Here is a 15,579-nt window from a genome sequence, read left to right on the forward strand (position 1 = left end):
AATTTGTCGATTTTATTTGAGTGAACAATTTCGGCAGACGTAGTGTTGAAAGTGAACTTGAATTTATATTTGTATTTCTGAAGTTACTTTGTTGCTGATTTTGTTGTATTATTTAGTATTCATTTATTTGTTGTTACTACTTAGTTTTAAATATATTCAACCACACTTTAAAAAAACAGAGGAGGAAAGCCTATATTTTGTAAGCGTCCGTTTTCTTTAGTTGCCGTCAAATTCATTATTCCCTTTTCGTTTCTCAAACAATTAGTATACTCTAGTCCAAGGTCTAAATATACAGGTCAGACCGTTTGAATTATTGTGCGCAGCTTCTGACGTCATTAGGCTGGGTCCATTTTCTCTTTGTGAAACACTGAAGAAAACTGTGAAACGCCAAGGAAGACAGGAACTATAATATTTTATATATTATATATCATATATATTATATATTCATATATATAGACAGGAACTATAATATTTTATATATATTTATATATATATTTTATATAATATTTGTCAGAATATAACTAATTGCGTGGAGCGGTGCGAGCGAAGGCAACGTCTTTCCCAAACGACGCACCAGCTTCAACTGACAGCTATAGGACCCGCCAACCCCACTTTGAACAGCCAGGTGACGTTCACGGGCCCGCTGCGCCAACTCCCTCGAAATTCGGTCGGAAGTGGTTAGACCTTATATTCTTAGATCTTGCTCTAGTCTATTATTTGAGAATCACGAATTCGGGATTATTGGATGTTAGATTGATTTAGTAGTTGTCACTGAAATGATTATAATTCTTTGCTAATGTGACTGCAGAAGTATCGAACAAGAAATAAATAATTTATTTTATATGTGAACGACCATTGTTGATACTTGTTAGCTGAAATTCAGCGGTAAAGGCACTAGCTGCAGACTGCAGGTATGTATTTACCTAGTGTGCCACAGTTGTTGCTGTTGTTCTACATTCTATTGGCATTATTATTACAACTACTATATATGCATAATATTGTCATAAACAATTACTGTATGTAGTTGATAAATATATAAAATAAACTGTTTTATAACTCATTGAACCATTCATTGCATATTCAAGTCAGGGCAATAGACTACTATACACCGGTACTTATGTTTAATGAAAGATACACAATTACATTAGTTTTCCCCTCAATAAAAGGCTGCAATTCACTTCTAAAATTAATGAACCTAAGTATGTCAAAAAGGCAACCAAAAAGTGGCAAAAACTCAAAACATTTCCGAACCCCTCAGGTGGATAAGCTTCGCTTGTTTGTCTCCCTATAGCCCTTTATACCTTGTGCGTCCACCACAAGAAAGTCTGTGGGCGTCCCTAGCTGTACCCAGTTTCTATTTTTTTTTCTTTTTTTTTTTTATGCATCGTAGCATTCATGTTCATAATAGAAATATATTGTATAGGTATGTTCTATGACGTCAAATTAGATCTGGTAACCATGTATGCCCGGGGAGAAAATACCGTATTCTCCTACACCTAAGTTACGGTCACAGTTCCTATAGTTAACGCTAGAGTGGCATTTGTTTTCCCTGGTTTGACAGCAATATGTGCAGCTAGGTGTCTAGCCACACCACTCGCTAGTGCTGGGCAAATATCGCTAATTTCAGTACCGGAATTACCGGTAAACAGAGGTGGGCGCGCGAACCTTTTTTGGGGTTCCGAATCCGAACCCGAATCTTCGCCGGTTTTGGGTTCCGAACCTCCGAATAGCGAATCCGATTTTCAAAATTTCGGTGCGAACATTTATTCCGAACATTTGTCCGCGAACCTCCGGATCTCTAAAAAATAGCAAAGCGAACCTTAATTCCGATACCTTCCGAACATTTCTAAACCTAAAGTTTTCTCATTCTGAATCTCCGAATCTAAATTTAAAGGTTTCCGATTTAAAAAAAAAGTGTTTTTTAAGATATCTACATTATTCATTAAACAAATTATTACTAGAAAAACAAATTATTAATACATGACAGTAAAAAGTAAAAACAAAAGTTCACAAAACAAAACAGTAAAAACAAAAATTCACAACACTTCAGTCTTCACTCATCACTCTTCACAGATTCACTCTAACTTGTCGGCCCTCTTTTTCTCCCTCTTAACCAATTTCAAGTTTCCCTTCATGAAGGTCAGGTTCTCAAAGTTCAGATTGGTCAGAGAGGCTCGCTTCGGCCTCAAAATGTCCGAGCCGAAGCTGAAGAGTCGTTCAGCTGAGGCAGACGAGGACAGGGGAGTGTTATACTTGATTAAACAGTTCACCCAGTGCTGCCTGTGCTCCTTGGGGAAGTTTGCCGGGGAGATCTTCATGATGCTTGTGCCGAGAATGGCGCCCCAAGTGTCTACTTCCTTGCCGACCTCCTCCTCCAGGTTGGCCACCACCACAGGCTCCTCCTCGTCCTCAAGAAGGAAGGCAAACTCGTCGTGCTCGCTGGTGTGGCTGGCCACAGACTGTGGCCTGGAGGTGGGCTGGCTGGAGGCGCAGGCCACATCCCCCTCCTTGGACCTGATTTGGGCCACAAGGTCCGACACCATCTTGTCCCTCACCAGGTTGTACAAGTCAGGATTTGTCCTGCATATGTACTTGACCATCTTTAGACGGAACCTGGGGTGGAAGGCAGTCGCAAGGAGCTTCTCCTGGTCCTCAAACATGTGTTGAAACCTGAAAAGATTAAGATATGAGTTAATTTAATTATTGATTAATGATTTTTTTTTCATTTCAATTACTATAAAAAATTATATCATTTTATCATTTATATAATTATATTATATTATCATTATTATATTATATTAAAATATTAAAAATATCTACCTTTCAGTGAAGCCCTTTTTGTCTCTGCCATGGTGCTCCTGTGTCCCCAGGAAGTAGGTGACGAGGGGCTTGGCATACTTGATGCTGTTGTCGTCCCTAAGCAGGTTCAAGTCCCTCTGGAGCACCATCAAGTTGGGAAGGAAGTTCCCCATGTCGGCATGACTTAGTAGTCTGACTGCATTTTGTCCAAAGCATTGGCAACTGGGGCCATAACTTTGACGTACTCGGCGATGACCTCGTTGTCCTCGTCAACAAAGGCGGGGATAGGGTTGGGGCGCATGCTGGTACAGAGATCATTGATCTTTTTACGGGTGTCCAGGTCCTGTAGCAGGCCAGAAAGCATCTTATAGCTGTCATAGCTGGAGTTCCACCTCGTCGCGCCAGGGACTTTAAGTTTTTTGCCGATAGCATCCTTTATCTCGTTGGCTGCGACAGTTCGGCGGCCCTGGGCATTCCACAAAGACTGTGCCTTGGCAGCCGACCTTCTGAAGATATTCCTGCCACCATGGTTCCATTGTGGGACCTGAAAAAAGAATATTTATTATTTAATATTTTATTACAATTCACAAATTAAAAAATAATAAATAATAATTTACATCTTTTTAGTTTTTACCAAAAGAACAATAAATTATTTAATATTTATAAATTATTAATTTATTAAATTTAAAAAAATAAAATTATTATACTCACTTTGGAAACATCCTCAGACGCCAGGAGGTTCAGAGTGTGTGCACCACACCTCTTGTATTTAGGTAGGCTAACCTTGGCTTCGTCAGCCTGGTCCAGGGCCTCCTCCATAGATATGACCTGAGGCTCGTCAGCCAGCTCTTCGTCAGGCTTGTCCTCGCCAGGTTGTATGACGACGTCCTCTTGTGCAAAGTTGACAAATGCACTTACATAGCTTGTGCCATTGTCTGTGGTCGTGCAGAGAATCTTGCTGCTGATGCTGAAGTCCTCATGCACCTTGCTCAAGGACCTCGTCAAGTACTCGGCTGTCTGGCTCTTCTTCACCTCCTTCATGCCCAAGACTGCAGTCGTCCTCTCCAGGGTGGCCTTGTCCAACTACGAGACTGTGGAGCCTATGAAGGCCCGGTTGTGGCTCGACCAGCTGTCGGCAGTGGTGGCCAGGTAGTCCTGCTTGGAAGGACTGTGTTTATGTTCTCCATCATCCAAATAATTTGGATGATGGAGAACATAAACACAGGGGAAGGCTGTGTTTATGTTCTCCATCATCCAAATAATTTGTCTAAAATACTTATCAATATATATATATATATATATATATATATATATATATATATATATATATAGTGTGTGTGATTCACTATGGTCTTAGATCACGGGTTGTACCCGTGATCGACAGCGATTTCCCTCCCGGAAGAGAGCTTAGAGCTCATACATGACCGTTCTATGGGCAATGTTGTAACCTTACACGCACACACAGTATGCGTGTGTGTGTGTATCTAGTATTTAGCTTGCTGTATCTTACGGGAAGAGCAGGTCAGCTCGTAGTGTCCCGTCTTTGTATCTCTCCATATCTAGTTTGCTCATAAATTCTTGTATTAATGTTCCAGACATCCACCACTCTGTGGTGAAAGCTGTTCTTTTTCAGGTTTCTTCTGTAATTGTCCTTTTTAAGTTTTTTTCCATGTCCTCCTGTGTTTCTCTTATCCCAATTTTGTAAATCTTCTCTATCAAGGAGTTCAATGCCTTTCGTAATTCTGTAGATGTTCCACAAGTCACCTATTTCTTTTCTTTGTACCAGAGTGTATCTGTGTGTCGGAGAATAAAATTTTCTCAAATATTTATTCATTTATTTATTTATTTATTTTTGAGCGAAACGTTGTGAGCTATTGAAATCTTCGGGTGCCAATTTTTGTTGTCTTCCCCCAAAAATTCCATTCTCCTTTGTCATTGAAATGGTGATCGTTAATTGTTTCTCTCTTTGTCTTTGTGTGTCTATTCATATATATGGATTTTGTAGCTACTATTTACAATTTAATTTTTCTTAACGACAAAAGTATTATCTTTAATGTTTTTGAGAAATATCCGACATCAAATTAATACTTGCGGAATGTTTGCATAGTTTTAATGTCGACGGTGCTCGTCCATATTTGAAGAATTTTGTGTCGGTTGCACATGGTCACTACAGGCAATGTAGAAAGTGGCAAATAATGAATAAAATATAAAGTAATCTGAATTTCGTGGGTCAAAATGGACCTCAATGTTGACAGACAGGTAGCCGTTGGGAATTGGATTTGGTGATATCATGGTACGCATGTGACAGTCTTGCACGGTGTACATCACAACCGGAGAGTGTGCAAATCCAATGCTATAGACGCGTTTGCACTACTGATTGGCCCCATGATAACCTAAATTCTTTTAGTAAAATGTTCATGACCAAATTAAAGTAGGGGAATGCATTGACAGGAGGTATCAAAAACTAATACTGGGCAAACAGCGTTAATCTCAACACTGGAATTACCAGTAAACAACAATGCCGTTACCGGAATTACCGGTAAATTACCGGCAAAGAACTCGTGAGGTAGTAGTGACGTCCCAAGTTCGAGTCGCCTTTATGACTTAAATCTAAACAAATTTCATCCTACTATGGTGTGTAGTCACAAATTTTGTAACGTCGTCACTATAAAAATCCTGCGCTCCGAGTCGTTACTCCAACTCTCGTGGGAGGGGGTGCGTGTAAGGTCACAGCATTACCTACTCTCCCTCAGTGCATAGGCCTACTCACCAATCCCCCCCTCCCCCTCTCACACTCCACTTCCGTCTCTATGTAAGTGCAATTTCATACAAAGAATATATTTTTCACATAGAAACACAATTTCATAAAAGAAAAATAATTACATGCATCATTTTTACACATTACACATAAAAATTCATTTCCAAAATCACCCATTTTTCATTTAGTCAGGACAAAGTTTTTTTTGTACAATTGAGGTTTTAAAGGTTTTGTGCGAGATGAATTGACATATGTAGGTCATTTTCATAATGTTTTTTTTTTTTACCAAGTTCCTCTTATATATTTTTTTCAATTGTTCATAGTTGTCATTTATTTTATTGGAATTACGTTAATTTTGTAATAGCAGGACTCTACGATCCCTATATTTATATTATAGTACCTTTAAATGGACAAAAAACACACGCATATGTTTTATTTTAATTTTTTATTATGTGCATCCATTTGGATACATGCCCACCGGAACATAGGCTGACTAATCGAATACGTACATTTTGCACTGAACCCCTGCGGGCCGAGATGCGAACAAAACGATCTAGCACGACTGTTAATTTTCATATTCGAATACGTACATTTCGTACTGTGCATCTGTGGGCCGAGAAGGGAGCAGGACGATCTAGCACGTTGAATACGTTCCTGTTAATTTTCATCCTACGTAGGGCCGTCAGTACTGTCACTCAGTACCACCAAGCCGAAACGTGCTTCCGCTCTCTGAGTATTATGGGATAGCTTATCGGTTAACGGAGCCTAAACGGTAGCAGATTTTTTGCTGGTAAGCTACCGTCAAGGTTGTTACCGATAAAACCCGTAACTACCGGTAGCTGCCCACCACTACCGTCACTCAGTACCACCAAGCCGAGACGTGCTTACCGCTCCACGAGTGTTTGGTATAGCTTATCGGTTAACGAAACCTTAACGGTAGTAGAATTATTGCCGGTAAGCTACCGTCAAGGCTGTTACCGATAAAACCGGTAACTTTACCGGTAGCTGCCCACCACTAATCAAAACGTATTATCCACCGAGCACATATCGATGATTTCAGACTGGGAGCAATAGTATGAATTCATATCTATATCTGTATCACCGGAAAGTGATATAAGGGATAGTAGATACATCCCAAATTCGAGTAGCCTCTATGATTTAAATTTTTATACAAATATCATCCTACAATTGTGTTTAGTCACAACTAAAGTATTGTAACGTCATCACTATAATAATCCTGCCTGCATCACGAACGGGCGACGGAAGCCCTAACCTACCCTACTTGCCTACCGGTGCTATAGGCAAAATGTAAAGGGATATATATATATATATATATATATATATATATATATATACATGTGTATATATATATATATAAATATGTGTATATATATATATATATATATATATGGGTCTTTTCCGTTTGGTGACGCGGAATTTTTCGATGGAACTTTTACAATTAATATAGTTTCGTATATTGATCACAGAAATAACATTATTATTGATTTTTTTTTTTAATTAAAGAAAGTGCCGAAAAAACTATTTTAATGGTTAAAAATTACCGAGACCTTAGCGGTACATACTTGCTTAATGGTAAAAGTTTACCGGTAACGTTAACGGGCCCTTAGCGGTACACTCGCTTAACGGTACAAGTTTACCGGTAACGTTATCGGGACACTGGGCCCGTTAGTACCACCAAACCGAGACGGGCTTACCGAGACCTTAGCGGTACACTCGCTTAACGGTAGAAGTTTACCGGTGACGTTAGCGGTCGCTTAACGGTAGAAGTTTACCGGTAACGTTAGCGGTCGCTTAATGGTAGAAGTTTACCGGTAACGTTAGCGGGCCGTGGATGCCATCACCTCTATGATGATGGTAACACTTCGACCAAATATTACAGCTCAATTCAGTTTTTTTTATATACAGACTAAAATAGATAAATTATTGGCAACCTCTGGCAACCCCATTGCATATTATGTATATTGAAATAAAGTCAAAATTTCGATAGCCAGTTCTATTTTGTTTACGATATTGTGTTTATGGAGATATCTGGCAACTTTTCCCACCAATCGGAAGCAAGCTATGATTCTAAACAGTAAACACATATGATATTGAATTTTATTGATATCAGTGCGTTATCAAAGAAGTAGAAGCATGCCGCCTATTCAGCCTCCCAGTTGTTTAAACTCTCCTGAAAAATCAATGTTTTTGTCCTTTAATAAGCTATATCTCTGGTTCTATTTTACATATTATTTTGATTGTTATGTCATTGTAAAGGGGAAAAGTCTTACTTTAATCGGTGCTATAGTATGCTATCTACCGCGCGAGTGAGTGAATGGAGGTTGACTGAAGGTGGGTGTGATGTATAAACTTTCGTCCGCATCTGTCTGCATGGCATGCAGACAGACGCAGACGAAAGTTCATACACCACACCCACCCTCAGACACCCTCCATTCACTCGCGCGGTAGATAAGATACTAAACTAGCACCCTTTAATTTGTTTAAGAAAAAAACAAAGGAATCTAACTTTTTTCATTTATTCTAACATATTTTCACAGCATTTTTCACTATAAAAAAAAATCATGAAAAAATACGAAAATACAATAAAATATAATCTTTACAAGTTGTTACCAAGAGTCTAATCTTTCACCTCATGCATAGGCAGTTGATATGGACATAAAAATATTCACTACACGTAACATATACATGTGACTGAAACAGTTTAGTGGGGAATTATACTCTATTGGAAAGAGTATTGGGGGGGGGGGTGCGTGTAAGGTCACAGCATTACCCATAGATCGGTCATACGAGCTCTGAGCTCTCTTCCGAGAGGGAAATAGCTGATCCAAAGACCAAGGTAAATACTCAGGGATATATTAGATTTCATTGTCAGCATGTTTTTTTTTTTCCTCAATCATTTCTTCATACAAATTAGTTCATATTCTTATTTAGAAACAGAAGCATATTGACATTTTCATCACTTAAGCATATATACTTTATATATATATATATATATATATATATATATATATATATATATATATGCAACAGTAATCACAAAAAACACGTGAATAAAGATTTTTGCTTGTAACCACGAGGAAATTAAAGATAGGAATACTGAACGTTTTCGTCTATTAAGACGAAAACGTTCAGTATTCCGATCTTTAATTTCCTCGTGGTTACAAGCAAAAAAAAAAAAAAAAAAAAAAAAAAAAAAAAAAAAAATATATATATATATATATATATATATAATATGTATATATATATATATATATATATATATATATATATATATATATAGATGCATATATAGATATATATGGGTCTTCGTTTGGCGACACGCGGAATTTTTCGATGAAACTTCCACAATTAATGGAGTTTCGTATGCTGATCACAGAAATAACATTAATTCTATTGAGAAATTAAAAAAGTGCCGAAAAAACCGGTTTTAATGGTAAAAAAAATGATCGAGACCTTAGCGGTATATACTTGCTTAATGGTAAAAGTTTAACCGGTAAAATTAGCGGGACACTGGGCCCGTCAGTACCGCCAAGCCGATACGCGCTTACCGAGACCTTAGCAGTACACCCCTTAACGGTATTTTACCGGTAAAGTTAGTGGCACACTGGGCCCGTCATGCCGCCAGTACCGCCAAGCCGAGACGCGCTTACCGAGACCTTAGCGGTTCATCCCTTAACGGTATCTTACCGGTAAAGTTAGCGGCACACTGGGCCCGTGCCGTCAGGCGTCAGTCCGTCACTCAGTACCACCAAGGCGAGATGTGCTTACCGCTCTCTGAGTGTTATGGTATAACTTATCGAGTTATCGGCGGTACCAGAATTTTTACCGGTAAAGTACCGTTAAGGTTGTTACCGGTAAAACTGGTAACTTTACCGGTATCTGACTACCACTCGCCAAGTCCGCTAGCGGAATCCTATGATCATTACAACAACGCAAGCCATATCTCCTTATCTAATGATAAGGATGTTTGATGTTCCAAAATATTTCATTCTCATGAACTTTCCTATGTGACTTATAATAGCCTCATGGAACCAATGAAATTTAAATAACATGTTTTTGCCCTTGTGAACATATATTTGTGTTCCTTTGCTTACATCGAGGTCATACGAAAACTGAATAGTATATTTCCGTCAAATTAAATTTTACATTTGAGAGTGTTCCTACAGTATATTGTCCCCTCTCCCACTCTCCAATCTATCATACCTAGACCTCAAATTAATGTACAGTTCCAACATAATCTATATCCTTGATTTCCAATTATTATGATTATATTTGAAGTCGTGTGTTATCTGTAAAGTTCTGGAATCTATAATAAGAGACAGGATACTGAATAATTTACTAGAAAATAACTTATTAAAGCCTAAAAAATTTGGATTTATGAGTGGCAGATCCATTACATTGCAGATGTTGTATGTGATGAATGTTTGGGCTGAAGCACTTGACAGAGTGGGTGAGATAGATGTAGTATATTTTGATATTAAAAAGGCCTCTGATACAGTGCCACACAAGATGTTAATCAAGTTAAAAAGTTATGGTATCGGTAGACAACTTAATGCGTGGATTTCAGGATTGATATCGGGGAGAAAACAGCAAATTGTTATGGGGGCTCATCATCAGAATGGAAAGAGGTGTCAAGCGGAGTGCCTCAAGGTCGTGTCATCGGACCTCCGTTGTTTATTATTATTATTATTATTATTATTATTATTATTATTATTATTATTATTATTATTATTATTATTATTATATTATTATTATTATATATATATTATATATATATATATATATATATATATATATATATATATATATATATATATATATATATATATATATATCAATGCTTTGCCTGATAATATAGCCTCAACTTTATATATGTTTGCGGACAATACAAAGTGTTTCAGAGAGATAGTAATATTTCTAAACGACATGAATATACTTCAAGAGAGGTCAGAGAGATGGCTACTTCAGTTTCACCCTGAGAAGTGCAAGATTATGACAGTGTCAAGGTCTAAATAATACGAACACATGCAATACACAATGAGGAACGAAGATCAAGTAGTGTCCTTAGAGAGAGCTGACATAGAAAAAGATGTGGGCATAATGGTGGATGAACAATTGAATATGAGGAGCATATAAGTGAAAAAATAAACAAAGTAGAGTTATGGGGCTTATGAGATCTTTCATCTATTTAAACCAAGAAAATTTCAAGAAACTTTATATTGCATTAGTGAGACCTCATCTTGAATTTGGCAACATAATCTGGAGCCCAGTTAGAAAAAAATATATAATGTCTTCGGACATTACCCTCTAAGTTATTCCACGTATTCATACATCTATAATATGGAAAACTGCATTTCTTCACATCCTTTAGACATGTGATTTTTCTTTAAAAAAATTCCCATTTTCTGCCAATGTAATTTATCCTCTTTAGTGAATTGCATACTATAATCGTAGACCCAGTGTTTTTAGTCCTTCCTCACATGGTTTATCTACCAGGCTGGGGAACAGTTTGATTGATGCTTTTGGGTTTTCTTTCTGTGGGGACCATACTACGGGCACATAATCCAGTCTTGGACGGACAAGTGTTTCGATGGGATTTTTGGTCATCTCTTCATCCATATAATGGAACGCGGTGGACCGTCTGTAGCTCAAACTCTCGGTCGTACAGGTAGAGCTTGAACTTCTGAAGGGGGCAGTAAACGGCCAGAGCTTCTCGTTCTACCACAAAGTAGTCGTTCTTTGCCCTTCGCAGGCTCCGGGAGGCATAGGTGACTGAGGCCAGACATCTGGGGTCCAGCAGGTTAGGCTGTAGAACCTCTCCGAGTACAGTGTTGCTAGCATCGGTTCTGAGAACAATGGACGTGGGTGAGCCAGGGAGTTGGAGAACAGGCGCGGACTGCAAAGATTCCTTTAGCTGGTGGAAACTATGGGCCTGGTCTGAGAAATCAAGAATGAAGCTGGAATAATCTATCGAGCCCATAAAAGAGCGGAGTTGTGTCCTATCCTTGGGCAAATTAGTCCGTGTAAGAACGTCAACACGGTCCGACAGTGGGCGGAACCGTCCTTTCCCTACCGTATTGCCTATAGTTAATGGATTTTTGATAGCCGAACTCACATTTCGAAGGCTTGGCATGTAGTCCTGGGCGCTGTAAGGAAGCTAGCAGGATCACCAGAGACTGCAGGTGTTCCTCCCACGTTGGAGTGGCCACCAATAAGTCGAGGTACGCGTAGGCGTGTGGTACATCTCGAAGAACGTCTCTCATCTGATGGGAGACACATCCAGGAAAGTTGATCATGCCGAAAGGCATGGCTGCGAAATGGAACAAGCCGCTGTGAGTCGTGAAGGCCGTTAGGGGCTTAGTTTCCGATGCGAGATGTATTTGCCGTGGTTAGATCTATCTTGGAAAGGTAACGGGCTCCTGAAAGCTCAGAAAACATGGCTAATGCATCACCTACCGGTTCGGCGTCAAACGTGCTCTGGGCGTTGAGCTGGCAGCAACGTAGGTAGAAGCGGTGCGTGCCGTCCATCTTACGGCCTATAGAGGTGAGCAGTAGGGGGAGGAAGATGGCTCGATAATTCTCATCATGGTCCATTGTTGGAGGTCCATACGGAACTGTGGCTCGGGGCTAAAGGAAGGGGTTAAGTGTGGTGGAATTTAAACTTTTCTGGGCTAAGTAGTTCCATGCGATGTTCATTGGAGAGCGTGCGTCCAGGAAGATCATATAATACACCGGCATTCTGCAGAAGCTCCCAAAGGTCAGACTGTTGACATGCAAAAAGTTCCGGGGAGATTTGGCAGTCTTTCCAGGTCTGGGTTTGATGGGAAGGGATGGCCGGGTCTCGTGAATCTTCGTCTCAGGGAGCTTTCCACGTCAGGGCGACGGTGGCGAAGCCGGCTATGTCGACAGGGTCCGACGCAGAGACGGCAGAGTCAGTGTCTTCATCCTCCAAGTCGGCTCAGTGCGAGAAATTCTTCAGGAGGTTTGTGGTGGATCTTGAGGCGACCTTTCACCTACACGGAGTATGTGTAGGCGTCTTGCTGGGTAAGGACCTTGTACGGCCCACGCCACGCCATCGTTATCTTGCGCGTCAAGTCTGGCAGGAAGATAATGACGTCGTCTCCAGGTTGCGGGCTGGTAACGAGCGTGGGCTCGACGATCGAAAAACCCCTTTGATCTGGTTCGGGCCTCCAGGAGAATTCCTTACAATGCGGCAATTAGCTTGGAGACGATGCCGCATTTCGAACAGGTACCTATGCACGTCCTTCTCTTCTTCGGCGGGTGTTCCTTCGTTGGTCCAGCACTCCTTCAGGAACGTCAGGGGTATTCGTTCGTGGTGACCATGCACTAGTTCAAAAAGAGAATAACTGGTGGAGGACTGAGGTGCGTCCCTGTACGCAAACAGAAGTGCATGCAGGTAGCGGTCCCAATCCTTTGGATGTTCGCTAGCAAGCTTGCAGAGTCCGGTTTTCAACGTGCCGCTGAAACGCTCCACCAAGCCATTGGACTGGGCATGGTAAGGGGGCGTTAGATGGTGGTTAATACCCATTAGCTTTAGGAACGCAGTGAATGTAGCACTCGTGAACTGGGTACCGTTGTCAGTGGTCAATGTCCGGGGAAAGTCTATCGTGGAGTAGATGTCAAACAGAGCCTCTGCGACGGCGTCGCCATCGATGTGGCGAAGGGTGGCGGCTTCTTCTTCTTCATACTGTATTGAAGGGTAGGCTGCTCGAGTTATCCTTCTCCATTTGTTCCTATCCATAGCATCCACCTTGCACTCCTAGTTTCCTCATGTCACACCTTGTTACGCCTCTTGACCTCATTCTTTGTCTCCCGACGCATTATTTATGGTTGGTCTTGTTTTTGACGCTCGGTTGGCCAGACCTGTCAGCAACACTCCCCATTTATCCGGGCTTGTGACCGACACTGAGTTGGCTGGTTTGCCCTCCTAGTAGCTGGGTTGGCTAAGGGTGGCAGCGTCAGTCACTAAAGGTGATAGATTGCATTGACAGAAGATGTCTCCTGATTAAAGATGGTGGGGCTTTGAGAAGTCATGGGAATAAATTAAGAAAAAACACATGTCGAATGAATGTAAAGAAATACAGTCTTCCATATAGATGCATAAATATGTGGAATACCTTAGAAGGTGATATAGCCCAAGCTCAAACAATACACGAGTTCAAATATAAACTTAATCATTGGAAATCAAGGCTACAAATTAAGTTGGAACTGTACATGAATTTGAGTCTAGGTATGTTCGAAAATTAGAGAATAGGAGATGGGACCCAGTGAGCATTGCTCCTTTCCTGTATACTACAATTAGGTAAATACACACACACACACAAAATTAAAAGAAAAAAATCTAGATCTGCAACAATATTTAATCAGATTTTCCTTAGGCAGAAGGCTATTCCTCCAGAAATCATCATAAGAAATGAGCTACTGGGTCCTTCAGAAGTTCGAGCTCTACCTGCACGACCGAGAGTTTGAGCTACAGACGGACCACCGCCTGCTCCCGTATCTACAGTCTGCTGACCGGCTCAGTCCCCGCCATCAGTCTCCTTGAGTTCCAGCCCCATTATATCCGGGGCCAGAACGACTACCTGGCCGATTTCTTGTGGATGCTCCACATGACTTCACCTCTAGCTTCGACTTCCATGGGGGCATGTTAGGCAGTTGTCCTCACATCATCCCATGACCCCATCGGCTCGCACGATGTCCCCTGGTAATGCATCTCTATCCCCAACAGCTCGACGCCCTGAAGTCCCTGGGGACCATCAATCATGAATACCCGACCGCGTCGGATCAGATGAACTGAGGCTCCTGGGAACACATGTTGTTCCCAGCCCCATTTATGGTTCATTCTAGCTAGGTCAGCAGCCTGGGAATGTCCCTGCATCTGGCTTCCCAGGGCGCCGCCATTTCTCCCTAGCAGCCAATTAGAGTACCTGACTTGATATATAGGCTGAATGGAAATCACCGAAGACTAAGACTGCAGTGGGGCACAACTTGACAAACATTGCTGTCCCCCCCCCCTCCCAGGCACGCCACTTTGAATAAAATGGTTTCTTCCCATCAGTGTTTGCCCTCCAGCCAGGCTACCCCCTCCACATCCTGACAGTATGTATATGACCAACTAAGGTGTATCATGTTTTGATGGTGATGACTGGAAGGTTATTGGATCCAAGGGTTCTGAACTCCAAGATGTTGGGGTTAGATAGAAGGAACAGAAGGTGATGTCAGGAGACAAGGGGGTGTAAATGGTTTGATGGGGATATGTGTGTGATTAAGGGTGTTGTTGTTGTTGTTGTCGTTCCCTAGACTGTCTGTCCGAGCAGTCCCGTCTCCCCAAGGAATGCTACAGCCGAAACTGGGTTTTCCCACAAATCCTTTATAGAGTGTATGTTGTGTTGTTTGTGTGCATGATTGTGTATAATGCAGTCTTCCATTATGTGTTGTATGGTATGGGGTGAAGTGTTACATCCTGGGCAGCTGTTCACAATGCGGTCATCCAGCCTCTTCTGGTAGCTTAGAAGTGCTGGGTGGTGGCCGCACCACAGTCTGGCCAAGTGGACTCTGTCCTTTCGTGGGAGAGAGGATTCAGAAGGGTGGATATCAGGGGGTCTGGCATGCAGCAGTGTGTTGTCTTTCAGTGTGTTAATGGAGCGGTGGGTGATATTATTATGAATATGTTTCCGGAGGCTAGTATTTGGTGGTTGTGGAGGAAGAGAAGAGAGTATTTGTGCGTAATAAAGGTCTTTGGGTGTTGTTTTAATATTTCTTGGTGTGTGTGGGTGTTCTGCTATGTAGTGTAGCGGGTGTGATATGTTTGTGGTGGCTGCGGCAAGTGTTTGTGTGTCAAGGTTGACCTACCAGGCTGGTGACTTGGCACTGAAGTCACCACCTAGGATAAGGTTAGGTCAGGGCTGAAGTTGTTGGGAACTGTGGGGGATGATGGGTGTGTGCATGTACATGTTGACTATTGTGATTGTGGATTTGTT

At 41.1% G+C, this 15,579-nt stretch overlaps 2 protein-coding genes across 2 annotated transcripts; both read right to left on the reverse strand.

Annotated features, from left to right (window-relative positions):
* Nucleotides 1-1,186: 1,186 nt before the first annotated feature.
* Nucleotides 1,187-2,972, reverse strand: LOC143025946 (uncharacterized). The gene is made up of 4 exons (XM_076185928.1): nucleotides 2,821-2,972; nucleotides 2,115-2,670; nucleotides 1,640-1,798; nucleotides 1,187-1,195 (listed from the first exon to the last, which is right to left on the reverse strand). Exons 1-4 carry the CDS (start codon nucleotides 2,970-2,972, stop codon nucleotides 1,187-1,189), a joined length of 876 nt encoding a protein of 291 aa, XP_076042043.1.
* Nucleotides 2,973-2,983: 11 nt separating this feature from the next.
* LOC143025947 (uncharacterized) lies at nucleotides 2,984-3,840 on the reverse strand. The gene is made up of 2 exons (XM_076185929.1): nucleotides 3,511-3,840; nucleotides 2,984-3,343 (listed from the first exon to the last, which is right to left on the reverse strand). The coding sequence occupies exons 1-2, from the start codon at nucleotides 3,838-3,840 to the stop codon at nucleotides 2,984-2,986; spliced, it is 690 nt and encodes a 229-aa protein (XP_076042044.1).
* Nucleotides 3,841-15,579: the final 11,739 nt, after the last annotated feature.

This window comes from Oratosquilla oratoria, chromosome 6, assembly GCF_046742065.1.
Source record: "Oratosquilla oratoria isolate Oo_2021 chromosome 6, ASM4674206v1, whole genome shotgun sequence".
Classification (NCBI taxonomy): Eukaryota; Metazoa; Arthropoda; class Malacostraca; order Stomatopoda; family Squillidae; genus Oratosquilla; species Oratosquilla oratoria.

Coding starts and splice junctions, on each gene's coding strand:
- LOC143025947 (XM_076185929.1), bottom strand. CDS start 3,840: ATGAAGGAGGTGAAGAAGAGCCAGACAGCCGAGTACTTGACGAGGTCC. Junction 3,344..3,510: donor CGTCTGAGGATGTTTCCAAA/GTGAGTATAATA, acceptor TTCTTTTTTCAG/GTCCCACAATGGAACCATGG.
- LOC143025946 (XM_076185928.1), bottom strand. CDS start 2,972: ATGGGGAACTTCCTTCCCAACTTGATGGTGCTCCAGAGGGACTTGAAC. Junction 2,671..2,820: donor AAAAAGGGCTTCACTGAAAG/GTAGATATTTTT, acceptor TAATCTTTTCAG/GTTTCAACACATGTTTGAGG. Junction 1,799..2,114: donor TGAAGGGAAACTTGAAATTG/GTTAAGAGGGAG, acceptor GCTATTTTTTAG/AGATCCGGAGGTTCGCGGAC.